General features: G+C 35.8%; 1 protein-coding gene across 1 annotated transcript in view; it reads right to left on the minus strand.

The window, feature by feature from the left end:
• Window positions 1–5065: 5065 nt before the first annotated feature.
• The window catches only part of PEX13 (peroxisomal biogenesis factor 13), a 42557-nt gene continuing 27099 nt past the window's right edge, over window positions 5066–20523 (minus strand). Inside the window, exons 3-4 of the mRNA XM_007189697.3 lie at window positions 10584–10709; window positions 5066–7876 (exon numbers count right to left, since the gene is read on the minus strand). Of these exons, the coding sequence (XP_007189759.1) occupies window positions 7578–7876; window positions 10584–10709 (425 nt within the window). The 3' untranslated portion in view covers window positions 5066–7577. The remainder of the gene's footprint in view (window positions 7877–10583; window positions 10710–20523) is intronic.

The following is a 20523-nucleotide window of genomic DNA, read 5'->3' on the forward strand; positions in this document are numbered from 1 at the left end:
TAACATACTGTACAATCTAACATAATTCCCTACTCCATTTTTTCACATGGAAGTATTTCTCTAGAATAACACTGGTGCCTCTTTCTCCCTCCTTCTCTCCCTATTTTACTAACAGCTTCTTAGGGAAGGAGTGATTGGCGAGTTTGGAAGGAGAAACTATACACATGCAGTTTTCCATTCTCTCTCTACTCTCATTGGAGCTTCCTGCCTACCTACAGTTAAAGTGCTTTCTGTTCTGTTTTCCTGACCATTCTGTAAGTTTGGTGGGTCACTCTACCTGAGACTGGATAGAAAGTTTAATTTAGGGAAATATTAGCAAATCGTATGTCATGCGTTCCAAACTACCTTTAACACAAAGTTCACCGACAACAAGCCCTCCCTATCTGCTCAAAGTCTTCAATCAGCTGTTCAAACTCTTATTCTTAAATATAAGCAGGCAGCCAAAGTTCAGCAGAAATCTGAGGAAAATCTTTATTGTGATAGAGATAAAACATAAACACACACACACACACACAGTAACACAGGGGAAAGAAAAGACTATGTAGGAAAATGGAAACTTCAAAACAAAGTAATTTAGGGACTTCTCTGGTGGTCCAGTGGGTAAGACTCCAAGCTACCAATGCAGGGGGCCCAGGTTCGATCCCTGGTCTGGGAACTAGATCCCGCATGCATGCCACGAGTAAGAAGTCCACATGCCGCAACTAAAAGATCCTGCATGCTGCAACTAAGACCTGGTGCAGCCGAAATAAATAAATAAACAAATAAAAAACAAAGTAATTTACAATCATTAATGTCCTCGGATGGATCCTACAAGCTTCTAGAGAGGAAAACAAAAACAAAAACAAAATAGAGCACATATAAAGGATCAAGAATCAGAACAGCTTCAGCCTTCTCAGTGGCCACAATGGAAGCCAGAGACAACAGAGAAATCCCTTCACATTTTTAAAGAAAAACAACTGCAAACTTGGAGTTCTATATCCATACTATTATTCAAATTGAGATTAGAATTAAAGACATTTTCAGACATTCAAGGACCCACACTTTACCTCCCATGCAGCCTTTCTCAGGTAGCCTTTACTCCAAGAGAGTAAACCAAGAAAGAGGCAAATGTAGGGTACAGAAATAAGAAAGTTCATAGGACTCCTCAGGAAAATACAGAACCCGGGGTAATTGTGCACCAGGCAAAGAGAGCAGCCAGTTCAGATTTGTGCAGAATGACTCAAGAGACTTCAACTGATGTTTTCTTACGGTATACCTTATTTTTAAGAAATCTGACAGTGCCTGGGTGAGCCTGGCCTAGGTTATTAGCTGTACTTGGCTTGCGAGACCATGTGCTGATGGTCTAGCTCTTTCCTTCTGCTCCCTGGATCTTTTGAGAACACACAAGTGTTCTGCTTTGACCTACTCCTGAGTGCTGAAGGATAGCCATAAGGAGCTTAAAAGCGGAAAAGCCTAAGCAGCCCACTCCTCCTGTGTCACAGGCAGTATCCAGCTCTAGGAGCTGGCACATATTTCAAAATACATAAACTGTGGATAACCCTGTTTCCCAATATTTGCTCAGGGCCTTGCCCAATTACTTTCTCCAGAAACGGCTCTTGTAAAATTTCAGAGACAATGAAGCCAGACTATGACCCAGTGTCTCTTTTCAGCTTATCTTCTGGGACACCTCAGCAAACAGTGGCAATTCTGCCTTCTGAATATAGTTACATTTCTGCATGATACCCCACTTTTATATTAATCATCTTCCATGCTCATTTATATGTGTATTTTTGATAAAACAAATTATTTCATTGAAAAAAATAACATCAAGTAGGAATGCAAGAATGGTTCAATACCAGAAAATCAATGTTATACTCTATATTACTATTACTAAAGGTGAAAAATCAAAAGATCATCTAAACAAAGGCACATTTAAATTATCAATAAAAGGGAACTTCTTTTGATAAAGACTAACTAGCATAAAACTCCAGCAAACATCACATTTAATAAAGCAACTTTAGATTCTGAAGTAGAAATAAGATAAAAATGCCAGCTACCACAACTACTGTCAAATACAGACTGGCAACCTGGCTGAAACAATAAAGAGGAAAGAAAGGTATAAGGACTGAAAAGGAAGAAATAAAACTCATTATTTGCATTTGCACTTAGATAGACAACCAAAGAGAATCAATAACTTTAGAACTAAAAAGCATTCATCAAAGCTGGAAATACAAGATCAACATCAAGTTCAACATATTTCTCTGATCAGAAATAATAGGATACCATTTTCAATGGCAATGAAAAGTATGAAGTACCTAGGAATTAGCCAAAAAAACAAACGAATAAAAAACCCATAAACACATGAAGTCCAGAATAAATGAAGAGAAAAATTATGTTCACAAATGTGATGATTTGACCTTGTAAAAATGTTAATTCTAAATTAATCTGCAAATTCAATTCAATTCCAATAAAAATCTCAGCAGCTTGTTTTGGGGAACTTGATAAACTGATACTAAAATGTATACATAGAATAAAAATCCACAAACAGCTAAGGTAATTTTAACAAAGTAGGACAAATAGATTCACCTATTAAGACATATTACAAACTTACATTACAAGTGTTGTACTGGGAAAGAAATTGACATTTATCAATAAACAGAACAGAGAGCCCCAAACAGTTTCATGCTTATGGAAACTTGGTATGTAATGAAATGGGAAAATATGGAGTTAATAGATGGTGTTAGAAAAACTTACAATTCTACTCTGCATGCCCGGCAGACATTGACACTCACAAGACCCAAAAGGCACCAAGGTCACTTAGCTTGCCAGAAAGGTACAGCACAGTAAACACAGCATATAGAGGAGAGCATCCACTTTAGGTAAGCCTCACATGCCACAGGAACCACTATGGTGTAAAAATCCCTAAAGGTGGGTTCCACATCTCCCCAAGGAGGAACAAGCTTGGTTATCAGTTGTACCTTACTCAGAGAAATCTCAAAGCCTGTGCTTTTTACAATAAAAAAATGTTGCTGGGTAAACAGCTGGCATTCCTTATTTATCTTAACCCACTGTTTCAAGGAAATAGTGCTAAGGAGAAAGTAAATCCAAGATAATTTTCCTCTAGAGAGAGAGAGAAGTGGTTTTGTTAATAACACTTTTCCCTTAATGATTAGCTGAAGAAAAAGTTGGATTCGTACCTTATACTATATCCAAAAATAAACTCCAATTATATTACATGTAAATGGTAAAACTATAACACTGATAGAACAAGACCTAAAAAATACAAACAACTGGGGGCAAAATTTAAAATGTCTATTCCAGGAAGGACACCAAAGACAAGAATTAATAAATGACAAGCCTAAGTTATTTCCAATACCTGAACCTGACAAGGAAACATTATTTAGACTATATAAAGAATTTCTTGTACTATAATCAGCAAGAAAGAGAAAAGTCTAGTAGAAAAATGGGCAAATTATACGTATAGGCAATCCATAGCCTGGAAAACCAGAATTACTAAAAAGCGTATGCTTAGACTTATTAGTAATCAGATAATGCAGATTAAACAAAATACAATTTCATACATTATCAGATTAACAACAATCAGAAAATATCAAGTACTGCTGAAGATGTAGAGAAAATGAAATCCTCATGTCTTGCTGGTGTAAGTGCAAATTGGTACAACCATTTCCGAGAACAATCCAGCATTACTAACTGAAATTAAATATGCATATACTCAAAACCCCAGCCATTCTACTCTAGGACATATATACCAAAGAAACTACAGGGCAGGGTCATAGGAAGAAATGTACAAGTTTGTAGAAGTGGGAACAGCTGGAAATAACCTAAATATCTATGACTAGAGGAAAAGATAAGCTATGGTATGTGAATACAATAGAATAATATGCAGCATGCTATATACAGTAACATGAATAGATCTTAAAAACCTAATATTTTATAAAAGTTAGAAGCAAAATTAAATTTATATCATATCATTTATATAAAATTTAAAAGTTATACAAAATAAATGTTATTATATAGTTTTTCAAAGAAATATATCAAAAATTTGGGAGATGGCTTGGAAGGATAAACATTAAATATAGTAGAGAGTGGGGAGTATGGAATTGCAGGCAGGAGATGAAGAAAAACTATTAAGGTAAAATGAAGCAGAACAAAAGTGTAGGTTTTCTAGACCAATGATACTGCTGTCATTAATAAAGAGTATAATCAATGATTGAGTCAATGCTGAGCACATGAAATCCTTAAAAAAAGAAACGATTTATATGAGAGAAACACAGTTAGACTAAAACATTTCTTCATTAAATGTGAAGAACTATCCATAGGGCATAATATAGTAAGTACCCCATAGGATTGGTGAGTTAGCTGTCTTTAAAAGAAACAGTTCATTCTCCCAAATAAGATAAGCTAAATAAAAACAACATATAATATGAAAGGACACTTAAAGGCAATGCTTAGAAAACAAAATTTCTTTGTGTTGAACAAATATTTCACTGCATTTTTCTAGGCTGTTCTGGTATTCAGCAAAATAATTTAAAATTACATTTTGGGCAAAGTTATAAGTAAAAGTAAACTAATTTTAATTTTTAATTATGTGTGAATCTGAAATTTTAGAATGATATAAATACCTTGTGACATTTTAACAGGATGTAAGAAATTTAAATATACATGGAAAAAATTACAAATAAGTAGTTGCCATAATCTCTTACTTTTGACTGTGCTTCATATTTTAAAAAAAGTACTCTCATGTGAGGCAGATGTAGTAGCTATCTCCAATGTTATCAATGAGGAAACTGAAAAATAATCTTACAGTAAGTAAGTAGTGGTATCCAGACTAGAATCTAGGTCTCCCAAAACCTAGATTTGAGGCCTTATTTTTATTTAACTCACCTTGTAGATAATTTTTATATAAATGTAAATTTAATATTTTCTTTAAATCACAAGGATATAGAGCGGACACATTGGTTTGCAGTAGTTAATATACACAATGATATGAAGAAAAATACAAAGACTTTTACATTAATTGCAATCCTGCAAAAAGAGTTAACAGTTTGTCTTCAAAAAATGTCAATGAAGTTTAATATATTTTTATTTGTCCAGTAAAAGTAACTTCACAATCTATTAAAAATAAAATTTTAACTGCATTTAATATCATTCTTTTTTATACTAAAGAAAGCACAAGATAAAGGACAGCAGTATTCAAGTAAATATATAATTATGACACACTGATAGACTAAATCAAGTACCTAAATGAAATGTTAAAACATGAAAATTTATAGTCCTCTTACCTTTTCCTTTCTACACTGATAAACTACAATCAGAAAAGAATTTTAAATGAAACCGGTTTTCTTGTTGTAACGTGTGATTTATTATTTTATTTAATTGAAAGTGTTTTAGTTTCAGTTAGTAATTTCTGTAAAGCAGCAGTCCTTAAATAAGTTCCTAAAAATAACAATATTGGAGCCTTAAACTTTACATTTAGTCATCTAAAAAAGGTTACAAAATTTCTCTGCTTATTCTAGTCCTAAATTCCTTTTCTAGATTCTTAATAGAAAAGGAATTTTCAGACACAAATCGTTACCAGTCAGATAATATACATTGCAATTTAGCATTCTTAACCAAAAACAAACAAACAAAACAAAACCAAAAACACCCTAAGAAAAGTCAATTTTTTTTTTTTTTTGGTCATGCCATGCAGGCATGTGGGATCTTAGTTCCCCAACCTCCAAGGATGGAACCCGCGCCCCCTGCATTGGAAGCTCGGAGTCTTAACCACTGGACCACCAGGGATGTCCCAAGTCAAATTATTTTTGTCATTCATTCTGTACTATACTCTTCTCCCTATACATCTTTAATAGCAATCACAAGTACTATCTTAAAGACCCACCTTTTCTAATCTAAATAGCGCCGACTCAACATTTCACCTCTACTTCACTTCTAGTATTCAATTTAGATGTCTCAACGCCAAATTTAATAATTCATCAAAAATTGTTTCAATAACAAAATTTCCATAAATTACTTTCTAACAAACAAAGCAGAACCTCTAATTGTAGAACACAAATGGAAAATAATATATAAGTAACTTTATCTCCTTAACTTGAAGGTTTGAAGAACCGGATGTTAGAAAAATATGCCTAAGATAAACAGATTTTACTATCTTATTACTTTTTCTGCACGGGATCAACATTTGTATTTTAAATGATATATTACTTTTTATATTGTCTCAAAAGAGAGATTCCCAAGAAGCCTTTAGTAAAATTCTATGTTGCTTATACACATACTTGGTTCCTAATGTTTTAGTTTGAACTGTTCTAGAATTACTTACTTGTTGAACATAAAGACTGTAAGAAGAAAGATAAAAATACTAAATCAAAATATTTATCAAATAATTCCAAGTTTTCAACAATATATGTAAATGTATTCTTGTACCCTGTATTCCTGATAGTATTATTTTTGTAGTATGATCACAGCAAGTACATGAATTTTCCAGTTTTGTGGGGAAATATTCAGTGTTCTGAAATTTAACTAGATTTAAAATCATTATTAAACAAAAAACAAGTCAAATAGCACTATCATATTCTAAATGGCAATTCAGCATTGTATTTATAGTCTCAGTAGTAAAAACCAAACCTAAAAGAAATGTGTACCCAATATGACACACTCTCAATGTTTAAAGAACAGCCTGAATGTGGAATTTTAAAAAGTTAATTATATTAGGTAGAAGCAGAGAATCTATGAAAAGATTTAAAATCGTTGCTGCTAGAACTGAGTTGGAAACTCAAAGGACTTGAGTCTTGCCTGGACGAAAACAAAGTAAATCTTTCATATATGTATTCTGATTCACCCAGGATGAAAACTAATCATACTGTAAAGGGATATGATCCTCTGAAGAAATGGAAATAATCTATAAGAAAGATAAATTATAGCCTCTTTATTAGCAGGGAAAACTATTAGGGCTATATGTCACCCTGGAACCATTTCCTTCACAATGCTTCTAGTGACTTTTCCAAGATAAATTTTTTAAAAATACAATAAAAGATAAAAGTATCAATTGTCGGTGGGTGAAAACATATTACTACTGCCTAAAGCAAACCCAATACCGGATGTAATACACATCAGAAAATTTTTATTATTCTGTTTAATTAAAGTTGTAGAAAAATTAGCCTTTTTGCCTGTTCTGATATTTATATGTTGTCACTCAACTTCTGAGGATTCCAAGTCAATTAATCTAGAATTTTAAAATGCATTAGTGATCCCTACTGCAGCAAACTGTGTATTCTATAGTTCATGAATCTTATTCTTTCAATAAACACAGGGTTTTAAATAAGATGAAAATGATAGTCTCCATAATCTTAAAATCTAGGCAAAACAAATATCCTCACGGTCCAGTAACAACTCCTAAAATGTAACCAGGTCACTAGACCAACATACTAGTGTACAACTTTAATAATTTCTAGCAGCAAAACATCTGGAATAGCCATTAACAAATGTTTTCACTGGATTGAAGATTAATTTCTTTGTAAGAAGAAATTTTTTAAAAGTACTCTGAAGTATAGTTCAGCTGCAGGTAAACATGAAAGTTATCAAAGATCTTGTTTATCTCCATTTTTCCCAGTGGAATCAAGTGCAACTGGAACCTTATTACTTTCAACAAAAACAGATTCAAAGGCAGCTTCCTGTTCATCCAAAGAATCAGCAGCTGTTGCTCCTTTCATTAGTGTTGTGTTGGTAAAAGACTGTTGCTGTTTGGAAATTTTACTGGATTCCACTGTTTTTCTACCTCTTCTTTTACCAAGAATTTTGACATAATTAGCAGGTATAAGTCCTGTTGTTTGACCATCAAGACTGGCCAGAAGCCAACCACGCACTCTGGGTTGCTGTTCTGATGGAAGAAAAGACAGCCTTGTAATTATCACATACTTTAAGGGTCCAACAGAATATTGATAATAAAATGTTAAGTAAAATCTCTGTTACACTTACATAATAAAGTACATAAACAAATAGTGTACATGAATATTCAAAAAATCAAGATGAGTAGGTTTAATTTAGGATCCCTTCTTATAACTTACACTTTTAATTTTATATTTACTAAATATTTTTTCAGCCTTGAAGAACATGAAGTTTACATCAGTTGGTGCATTCATAGAGTAAAAAGATTCAGTTCTATCAAAAGATGAAAACTAACATCAATGTCTTTCATATTTTAAATTGAAATTTAAGGAATGAATATCTCATTACTTCTCAATAGGATGTTAGGGGTAAGTATAGAAAATATATACATTTACACAAGGCAGCTTTCTTTATATACTTTTGGCTGAAATATAAAATTCATTCTATATGATTGTGATGTATAATCCTGAAGGACAGTGAATGTTAATTTTAATCCAAGGTGGGCAAAAATTGAAGACCTCAGTTACCTATAGCTACATAACAAAAAGTTAAAGGCAATACTCTAAGCTTAACGTAGGAAGGATTATTTAAATATTCAATTTTGTACTTTGATATTCTCCCACCTATTTTATCCATGTCTTTAAAAACCTGTTTAACTGTTAAGTTTTAGTTCAACACTATAATTTAGGCACAATATGACATTTTCATGTTTAATACTACTCTATAATAAAAAAAAAAAAGTTAAATTAACTATGTTTGTGACTGATTTTGTTCTAAATGCCCACACACAGTTTACTTGAGCAATGGAGGAAAGCAACGAAGCAAAGCCAAAGTGTTAAAAGGCACTATTAGTTGAAGAATAATCTGAGATATAAAATTTTTCTGGAATATTATAATTTAGTTGAAAGAAACAACATTTTTTTTTTAATTATTTTTTTTTTAATTTTTATTTATTTATTTATTTATTTATTTATTTTTGGCTGTGCTGGGTCTTTGGTTCGTGCGAGGGCTTTCTCCAGTTGCGGCAAGTGGGGGCCACTCTTCATCGCGGTGCGGGGACCGCTCTTCATCGCGGTGCGCGGGCCTTTCACTATCGCGGCCCCTCCCGTCGCGGGGCACAGGCTCCAGAAGCGCAGGCTCAGCAGCCGTGGCTCAGGGGCCCAGCCGCTCCGCGGCATGTGGGATCCTCCCAGACCAGGGCTCGAACCCGTGTCTCCTGCATTAGCAGGCAGATTCTCAACCACTGCGCCACCAGGGAAGCCCAAGAAACAACATTTGATCTTTATTCTTTAATTAGATTTATTAAAACTAATTATCTGTATTTTCCTCTAACAATAAATCTTAAAAAGAAATAATTCTTTTGAAATCTAAAATAGTAAGTTACTATTTTCACTAGAAGAGAAACATGAATATAATACCTAAAAGCCAGGATTTTTGAAAAGTTACATTTTATTTTATTATTTATTATTTAAAAATTTTTCTTGGAAGCCTAGGTTTTGTGTGTGAAGAGATGAGGCAGAGATTTAGCAAATTTGATCCAAAATTTTCTATTATTTATACATTAAACTAATGATTTGAACATTGAAGGTATTTTTCCCTTATGTAAACAGTGACTAACACCAATAAAAGGTTAAAGTTTCCATTAATAGATCACATGGAAATCAGCCAAAGTGGTTAAAAATACAGGTTCTGAAGTCAGATAAACCTAGGTTTATAGTCCAGCTCCAACACACTGGACAATTTACTCATTCCGAATCTTGCTTTCCTCATGTGTAAACCAGGAACAGGATAATAACAGTACTCACTTTACAGCATTATTATAAGGTTTAAAAGAAATATGTAAAGTACAGTGCCTAGTACATTGTTTTTTTCTTTTTTTTGGCCGCCCCATGGCTTGCAGGATCTTAGTTCCCCAACCAGGGATTGAACCTGGGCCCTTGGCAGTGAGAGCGTGCAGTCCTAACCACTGGACCACCAGGGAATTCCCCCTAGTACATATTAAGCAGTCTATAAATGACAGCTGTTATTATTGTTACTAGTATCTTTACCAACAAAATGTGACTTTTCGTAGAAAACCTGAATCCCCACAAATACACAAAAAATCTTTTTTTTGTAAATCCACAAAAATTCTGATCATTACTGGGGAAAGGTGGAAGAAAAGGCCATTTTGCCTGGAGCCATTAAAAACTATTAGTGACCTCGTCTGAAAATTAACCTGAATGCCTATAAATTTCTTGCTGAGGTTCTTTAATACGTCATGACAGTAATTCCTAAATGTTCATGTTGAAGTTTCTAAAGTAAACATTATTCAAGCAAAAAAGAAAGCAATACTAGTCCCAGCAATAAAAGACCAATAGGGATGCTTAGATGATGCTAGACAATTACTTTGGTTTATTAGATTTGTTACACTTAGCGCTTACCTCATGTTCTGGGGTGGTGATTAAAAGTGTTTTGAGTTTAGAAGAGATTATATAAACAAAATCTTTCCTTATCTCAGTGAAATATTATTGGAACAACTCTGATGGGACATTTTTCTCCCACTCCCCCAGATTTAGAAGGTCTACATTGACAAAGAGAAATCCTAGTAACTACTTCTGAGTTAACTAACAGTGACCAAGATCCTTTAATGCAGTTTTTAATATTACATTTACAAATTCTAAAAATGCACAGATAATTCCAATTTATTCATGTTTTGTTACCTTTGAGAGCTAAGTTTAGCATATCACCAGCACGGAAAGAAATTTCTTCTTCGGATACAGCAACAAAATCATATTCTGCTCTAGCAACTACATGGTCATCCTCACCACTTGCCCAGTTGGTATTGTCTATAAACCAAATTAAGAATTAAGATTAGGTTAGTAAAACTTAAAAAAAAAGAAAAAAGATATTTCAGTGGCTATGTTTTGCAAACTGTATAAACTTATTTGCCAAGAGAAAAGTTCCCCCCAAAGTAAATTCCACAATTAACACTACATAAAATCAACAATATGTTCATTACGATACCTATTATAAACTTTTTCCTATTCTTTAAGCTCCAAATTCTAGTTCCCTTAAAGCCAGGGGTCAGCAATTATTTTGTAGAGTAAAAAGATTTTTGATAGTAAATATTTTAGGCTTTGCAGGCCATGAGGCAAAATTGAACATGTTGTATAGTTTCTTATATAAAGAGAGAAAAAATTTTTCCATAAATTTTATGAAAAATTCAAAATGTAACAATTGAATTCTTTTTTTGTAATATAGGTCTACTACAAAGAACGGAATCTTTTTGGGATAGGATAATATTTCACTTAATTTGGGGTTCAAAGGTAGTGTTTTTTATCATCAATATCAATTGCAAATATTCATCTGTTAACGCTAATTTGTAATGAGATTTGAGGTATTTCATTTTGAAAATGTTTTTTCACATAGATATGTATTGCCAAATTCTGATATCAATACATTGAACATGTGGTTTTAATTGAGCATATTCATCCTAAGAAGATGAATAGAGTAGAATTCTGTTAAATTCCTTCGATATTAACCTTTTAACATGTCCTTACATTAGATACTAATCACTTCCAAATGAAGATTAAATGGAAACTCCTCAACGGCAGTTAAACGGATTTTGAAATATGGACATTTCCTTCGCACTTGCATGGAGGTCCAAAAACACTTCTGAATTGTAGTTTGAGCTTGAAAAGTGTATCTGCTGCAAATTTATGTGGGAAGGGAAATCTCGTTTCTTTAACTTTTGACAACCTGGGTGGGGAGTGTATAAAGCAGTGTGACATTACTTGCGAGTCAAACAATATTAGTTGTTGTCAAAATAACTTCACTCCAATGTAAGTTTCACAATATAATTGCTATTCTGCCTTATAGTTTTAGGTTGAATTCATTAAGAAGATTACCAAATCTGCAGCAAAAGCTGATTTCCAAAGCCATTAGGCATTTTCTAAGAGTGGCTGATGGTGGTTCTTGTTTTTCAGAAAAATTTCAGTCTTGGCCTTGATCCCTCAAAAAGAGTAATAAAACTTAACCACTGACTGCTCAGCCCTCTAACTGCTGTGTGGTAGGGCAAGTCAGGATCTTCAGCTTCTACTTCTGACAAAAATTCACAGAACTGACAATAGTTATGTCCACAAGGGTGACTGAAGTTCACCTTTGACATTACTAATTCAGTAACACATGATAAATTCAAATATTTTCTGCAATGTACCTGCTGATGAAGAATACAATGAATAACTATAGGCTTTAAAAACCTTATATTTTCAAAACTGTAAATTTTGTCCAACTAAGCCTTTTTCTGTTCCACACAAATTTTTACCACCATCAGTCACAACACATCTTTGCAGATGAGTGTTTTTTCCGAATTCTTTGAAAATATTCTTGTCTGTAGTTGTTCCATGCAGACTATTCAGAGGCTACATCTTTAGCCACTTCAAATTCAACATTGACTCTTCCAATAAACCACTGAGCAGTAACAATATCTATTGGGTCATCATGAGCCAAGTAAATCCATTTTGAACTCATCTGCCTTGTTTTAAAATGACTATTAAAATGATGTTGTTTCAAATACTCTTCAAGAAACTGTTCTCCCTGAAAGGTTAACAGTCTTAAACAAGTTTACTTTCTCTGACACATTTCCTTGGCTGTTGCAATAACCACTGGTAAACAGATTTCCTTGCTAATCTGACAAATGAGCCTCTCAGAAACTTATTTTGGTTGCAGGCTTATTTTTTCTTCTTTTGCTTATTTATTTGTTTATGGCTGAGTTGAGTCTTCGTTGCTGCATGCGTGCTTTCTCTAGTTGAGGCAAGCAGGGGCTACTCTTTGTTGCAGTGCACAGGCTACTCATTGTGGTGGCTGCTCTTGTTGTGGAGCACAGGCTCTGGGCGCGTGGGCTTCAGTAGTTGTGGCACACGGGCTCAGTCGTTGTGGCTCGCAGGCTCTAGAGCGCAGGCTCAGTAGTTGGGGCACACGGGCTTAGTTGCTCCGTGGCATGTGGGATCTTCATGGACCAGGGCTTGAACCCATGTCCCCTGCATTGGCAGGCGGATTCTTAACCACTGCGCCACCAGGGAAGTCCCTTCTTTTGCTCCTTCCCCCGACCCCTTTTGGGTGAGGAAATTCTGCTATGATGAGCTATTCCATTTTAAATTTTCTAATTTTTCTGACTGTTGACTTCCTGTGAGTTGGGAATATTGGGATGAGTGCTCAGTCTGGTAATGTTGATGTACTGGGTTGGCCAAAGAGTTTGTTTGTTTTTTTCTGTAAGATGGCTCTAGTAGTGCTTAGTTGTCTTTAACTTCATTTGAAACAATTTTGTTAGACTGTTTTGTGACAGCTGTTATATCAGCAAAAAAAAAAAAACTTAACAAAATTGGTGAATTTTTGTGTAGCCATTTTAATATTGAGGATGGAAGGAAAAAAGCAACATTTTCGGCATATTATGCTTTATTATTTCAAGAAAGGTAAAAACACAACTGAAGTGCAAAAAAAAGATTTGTGCAGTGTATGGAGAAGGTGCTGTGACTGATCGAACGTGTCAAAAGTGGTTTGCGAAGTTTCGTGCTGGAGATTTCTCGCTGGATGATGCTCCACGGTTGGGTAGACCAGTTGAAGTTCATAGCCATCAAATTGAGACATTAATTGAGAACAATCAATGTTACACCACGCGGGAGATAGCTGACATACTCAAAATACCCAAATCAAACGTTGAAAATCAGATGCACCAGCTTGGTTATGTTAATCGCTTTGATGTTTGGGTTCCACGTAAGTTAAGCGAAAAAAACCTTCTTGACAGTATTTCCACATGTGATTCTCTACTTAAACGTAATGAAAATGTTCCGTTTTTTGTTTTTTGTTTTTTTATGGGAAGCCACTGAGGAGTGTTAGTCTTGAAATGACTAGTGGTCAGATTTGCGCAGCATTGTGCAGGATACACAAAGCACAGGGTGCCAAAGGGGCTTTTTTTTTTTTCAATTTATTAATTTATTTATTTTTGGCTGTGTTGGGTCTTCGTTTCGGTGCGAGGGCTTTCTCTAGTTGCGGCAAGCGGGGGCCACTCTTCATCGCAGTGCGCGGGCCTCTCACTATTGCGGCCTCTCTTGTTGCGGAGCACAGGCTCCAGACGCGCAGGCTCAGTAGTTGTGGCTCACGGGCCTAGTTGCTCCGCGGCATGTGGGATCTTCCCAGACCAGGGCTCGAACCCGTGTCCCCTGCATTGGCAGGCAGATTCTCAACCACTGTGCCACCAGGGAAGCCCTGTTCCGTTTTTAAAACAAATTATGATGGGCGATGAAAAGTGGATACTGTACAATAATGTGGAACGAAAGAGATCGTGGGGCATGTGAAATTAACCACCACCAAACACACCAAAGGCCGGTCTTCATCCAAAGAAGGTGATGTTGGGACCTCTCTGGTGGCGCGGTGGTTAAGACTCCACGCTCCCAATGCAGGGGGCCCGGGTTTGATCCCTGGTCAGGGAACTAGATCCCACATGCATGCCACAACTAAGAGTTCACATGCCACAACTAAGGACCCCATGTGCTGCAACTAAGGGGTGGGTGAGCTGCAACTAAGACCCGGTGCAACCAAATAAAAATGAATAAGTAAATAGATATTAAAAAAAGAAGGAAAAAAAAAAAACAAAGAAAGTGATGTTGTGCATAAGGTGGGATTGGAAGGGAGTCTTCTATTATGAGCTCCTTCTGGAAAACCAAACGATTAATTCCAACAAGTACTGCTCCCAATAAGACCAACTGAAAGCAGCACTCTATGAAAATCGTCCGGAATTAGTCAACAGAAAACACATAATCATCCATCAGGATAACGCAAGACCACATGTTTCTTTGGTGACCAGGCAAAAGCTGTTAGAGCTTGGCTGCAAAGTTCTGACTTATCCATGGTACTCACCAGACATGGCACCTTCATTCAGATTTCCATTTATTTCAGTCTTTACAAAACTCTCTTAATAGAAAAAATTTCAATTCCCTGGCAGACTCTAAAAGGCACCTGGAACAGTTCTTTGCTCAAAAAGATAAAAAGTTTTGGGAAGATGGAATTATGAAGTTGCCTGAAAAATGGCAGAAGGTAGTGGAACAAAATGGTGAATATGTTGTTCAAGAAAGTTCTTAGTGAAAATGAAAAATGTGTCTTTTATTTTTACTTAAAAACCAAAGGAGGACTTACCTGGTGGCGCAATGGTTGAGAATCCGCCTGCCAATGCAGGGAACACAGGCTCAAGCCCTGGTCCGGGAAGATCCCACATGCCGCATAGCAACTAAGCCCGTGTGCCACAACTACTGAGCCTGCGCTCTAGAGCCCGCGAGCCACAACTACTGAGCCCGTGTGCCACAACTACTGAAGCCCATGCGCCTAGAGCCTGTGCTCCTCAGTGAGAAGCCACCGCAGTGAGAAGCACGTGCACCACAATGAAGAGTAGCCTCCGCTCATCGCAACTAGAGAAAGCCTGCACGCAGCAACAAAGACCCAATGTGGCCAAAAATAAATAAATAAAATTTAAAAAAACACAACAAAAACCAAAGGAACTTTTTGGCCAACACAATATATTGTAATCCTTTAACATAGCTATGTTGTCTCTGCATAATAAATGTAATAATGGTTTACCACCTAATTCAGTAACAAAATAATCCAGACTATACGGTGCCTTAAAAGTGTGACCTTCAAAGTCCACTTCACTCTTCTTTTCTTGTGTGGCATGTATGTACTCATAATAAAAATATATATTGCAGTATAACAATACATGTGGCACTCAACACATTGCCAAATTATGTTACTGACATCTGCAGTGTGCAGAACAAGTGCAAAGCAATGAGAGTGCCAACATAGTAGATAGGATCTCTATGTTACAAACTACTCAACTCTGGTCTTTCAGTACAAAAGTAGCCATAACAATACATACATGAATGAATGTGGCTGTGTTCTAATAAAACTTTACTAATGGACACAGATATTTGAATTACATATAATTTTAACATGTCACAAATAGTATTCTTTTGGATTTTATTGTAAAAACCATTCTTAGTTTGTGGGCTGTACAAAGACAGGAGCAAGGCAGATCTTGCTGACAGGCTATCATTTGCTGACCCCTGTCCTAAGCAGCTAAGAAGTCATACGGCCTAAGCTTCCTCAGTTCCACTTTTCCTCAAAAATGTCTTAGTATCATTACCCATTGCTCCCTCTTTGGCCTCAGATAAAAAAATCGCCCCTCCTTTTCACCTGCCTTGGATCGTATCTTCTCCCACCTCTTACAGGAGGCTTCATCTTTTGACTCCTGTTTCTCCCTCCTCAACAATCAATCCTTCTCTACAGACTCCTTTCTTTCAGCCTAAAAACATTCCCAGATTTCACTTCATAAAAGACAAAGCACAACAAAAAAACTGAAAACTACCACATCAACTTGCTCTTACCCAAGCAGGCTGTTGATTTTTCTTCATCCATTCATTGTTAATCTTTTCTTTTTTCACACCTTCTGATTTTATATACCCTTTATACTCCTCCATGGTTTCTGTCTCTTCCACTTTACTAAAATTGCTTGCTGGAGCTGATGACCTCCAATTGCCAAATCTGATGATCTTTTTTCAATTCTCGATCTTATCTTACTACAGCATCTGACACCAGGCATCATCCTTCTCCCCCTTCTTGAAATTTCCTCCTTTCACCTTCACTTCTATAACACAGGATTAACACAGTTCTACTTCCGCTCTTCCTGGTTTCCATCTTAGTCCCTCTTTTCTCTCTACCACTGTAATATCATCCACTAACACTATTTCAACTCTCACTTTTATGTGGATGACTCTTAAATATTTCATTTTTCACCTCTTTCCTAAGATCCTTTCCTGCCTTTTAAACTGCTTTCTAAAACTTTCTCAAGTTCCATTTGAATGTCCCACTGGCACAACCAAACTCAATATAGCTCTAATGAAATGAATGATAATCATTCACAAACCAGTTGTTCCATGCGATTTCTCTGTATTTATTTTATTGACTTTGCCTTCAAATAAATATCCAGAATGTGACCCACCTCAGAACCTGCATCACTGTGACCCAGAGCCAAGCCACCATCATTTCCCACTTGAATTACTATTAATGGCCTCTTGATTCTCCAGACTGGTCTCTTTGGCCCTAGCTCTACCTAAAAACCGTTCTCAGGAAAAAGATTTTTTTTTTAAACCTAAGTCAAATCATATCACTCCTTTGCTCAAAATTCTGCCATGACTTCGCATTTCAGAATAAAAGCCAAAGTTCTTAAAAATGTCTACAAGGCTTATACCATCTACACACTGTACTCTTCCCTCCTTCATCTCCTGGTACTCTGACTTTGCTCCATTCGTACTGGCCTCCTGTCGTTCATGTGACATGCCAGGCACACTGCCACTTAAATAACTTTGCAGTTCTGCTGTTCCCTATGCCTCCAGCAGTTCTCTCATACAGCTTAGCCCCTTTATCTCCTTCAGAGAGGCCTTCCCTGTGTGTAGCTCTGTAACCCCATTTCCTACCACTGGCACTCTGCAACACTCTTCCCTGCTTTATTTTTTTCCTATGGCACTTATTACCTTGTGACTTACTATATATTTGACTTACTTGTTTATTGCTGTCTCTAACCACTAGTCACAAGGGCAGGAATTTTTAAAATCTGTTTTACTCACTGCTATATCCCTAGATCCTAGAACTGTGTCTGGTATGTAGTAGGCACTCAACAAATACTTGTTAACAAATAAAACATTATCCCTCTCATAACTCAATTGTAAAGGTCTAGGGCATTTCAATTCCTCCTTTCCCTTTATGTACTCCATCTAGCTAGTAACTAAATCTGTTACATCTATTATATCTTTGCTGCTTTTCACATACCCTAGTTCAGGTCTTCATTATTTCTCATCCATTCAAATGCAAAAGCATCATAAGTGATGTCCCTAAATTAATAAATATTTATTAAGCACCTTCGATATGCTGGTCAGGTTGTTAGCTTTTGGGAATACAATGGTAAATATAACCCAAAATTGTTTATTACTCTTACCATCCAATTTCAACCTGTGTTAACCTGCACTGACCTATTTTTAACACTTAAGACAGACTAACCTCTTTACAGCACTGTTTATATGTATGTCACAAGCCTGCTTTAGAAAACAAAAACAAAAGCAGACAACCAAAAAACCATCCTTTCCTTACTAAATGAAGATTAAGTCTTGTCATGGAAATTAAGATCTTCCATTATTAGGCTCCAATCTAATTTCTCAGCCTTACTTCTTAATATCCTTCTATTCAATACTACAGGACAGCTGATGAACAAATCTCATATTTCCTACCTATATATTTTTGTTCAAACTACTCCATCTGCTTCAGTCTTTTTTTTTTTCCATGTAACTGATGGAATGTTACCTATCTTTCGAAAATCTAACTTAGATGTTACTTCTTTCTGGATACAAATAGTCAAAAAATGTCAGCTTCACTTCTGAACTGAGATAATACTCTGTACCAGTTGACAGAGTAGAGGCTTAACAGTCAAATATGCCTGGTTTTGTTTCTGGTTCTGGCTTATTAAAGATGTGACCTTGAGCAAGAGACTTCTCTGAACCTCAGTTTTATCACTTGTAAAATGAGGATAATTTCCTTAGGATTGTTGTAAGAATTAAATGAGTAAAATACACGAAATACTTAGCACAGTGTCTTGTATATAAAAAAGGCTCAATAAGAAGGGAGAAGAACTACAGTCCTGCAGCCTGTGAAACAAAAACCACATTCACAGAAAGACACACAAGATGAAAAGGCAGAGGGCTATGTACCAGATGAAGGAACATGATAAAACCCCAGAAAAACAACTAAGTGAAGTGGAGATAGGCAACCTTCCAGAAAAAGAATTCAGAATAACGACAGTGAAGATGATCCAGGACCTCGGAAAAAGAATGGAGGCAAAGATCAAGAAGATGCAAGAAATGTTTAACAAATACCTAGAAGAATCAAAGAACAAACAAACAGAGATGAACAACACAATAACTGAAATGAAAAATACACCAGAAGGAATCAACAGCAGAATAACTGAGGCAGACGAACAGATAAGTGACCTGGAAGACAGAATGGTGGAATTCACTGCTGTGAAACAGAATAAAGAAATAAGAATGAAAAGAAATGAAGACAGCCTAAGAGACCTCTGGGACAACATGAAACACAACAACATTAGCATTATAGGGGTCCCAGAAGGAGAAGAGAGAGAGAAAGGACCCGAGAAAATATTTGAAGAGATTATAATCGAAAACTTCCCTAACATGGGAAAGGAAATAGCCACCCAAGTCCAGGAAGCACAGAGAGTCCCATACAGGATAAACCCAAGGAGAAACACGCTGAGACATATAGTAATCAAACTGGCAAAAATTAAAGACAAAGAAAAATTATTGAAAGCAGCAAGGGAAAAACGACAAATAACATACAAGGGAACTCCCATAAGGTTAACAGCTGATTTCTCAGCAGAAACTCTACAAGCCAGAAGGAAGTGGCATGATATACTTAAAGTAATGAAAGGGAAGAAACTAAAACCAAGATTACTCTACCTGGCAAGGATCTCATTCAGATTCGATGGAGAAATCAAAAGCTTTACAGACAAGCAAAAGCTAAGAGAATTCAGCACCACCAAACTAGCTCTACAACAAATGCTAAAGGAACTTCTCTAAGTGGGAAACACAAGAGAAGAAAAGGACCTACAAAAACAAACCCAAAACAATTAAGAAAATGGTAATAAGAACATACATATTGATAATTACCTTAAACGTGAATGAATTAAATGCTCCAACCAAAAGACACAGGCTTGCGGAACGGATACAAAAACAAGACCCATATATATGCTATCTACAAGAGACCCACTTCAGACCTAGGGACACATTCAGACTGAAAGTGAGGGGATGGAAAAAGATACTCCATGCAAATGGAAATCAAAAGAAAGCTTGAGCAGCAACACTCATATCAGATAAAATAGACTTTAAAATAAAGAATGTTACAAGAGACAAGGAAGGACACTACATAATGATCAAGGGATCAGTCCAAGAAAAAGATATAACAATTATAAATATATATGCATCCAACATAGGAGCACCTCAATACATAAGGCAACTGCTAACAGCTCTAAAAGAGGAAATCGACAGTAACACAATAATAGTGGGGGACTTTAACACCTCACTTACACCAAATGGACAGACCATCCAAACAGAAAATTAATAAGGAAACCCAAGCTTTAAATGACACAATAGACCAGATAGATTTAACTGATATTTATAGGACATTCCATCCAAAAACAGCAGATTACACTTTCTTCTCAAGTGCACACGGAACATTCTCCAGGATAGATCACATCTTGGGTCACAAATCAAGCCTCAGTAAATTTAAGAAAATTGAAATCATATCAAGCATCTTATCTGACCACAACGCTATGAGATTAGAAATCAATTACAGGGAAAAAAAACGTAAAAAAACAGAAACACATGGAGGCTAAACAATACATTACTAAATAACCAAGAGATCACTGAAGAAATCAAAAAATACCTAGAGACAAATGACAATGAAAACACAACAATCCAAAACCTATCAGATGCAGCAAAAGCAGTTCTAAGAGGGAAGTTTATAGCTATACAAGTCTACCTCAAGAAACAA

The sequence above is a fragment of the Balaenoptera acutorostrata genome, chromosome 12 (assembly GCF_949987535.1).
Source record: "Balaenoptera acutorostrata chromosome 12, mBalAcu1.1, whole genome shotgun sequence".
In the NCBI taxonomy this organism is placed as follows: domain Eukaryota; kingdom Metazoa; phylum Chordata; class Mammalia; order Artiodactyla; family Balaenopteridae; genus Balaenoptera; species Balaenoptera acutorostrata.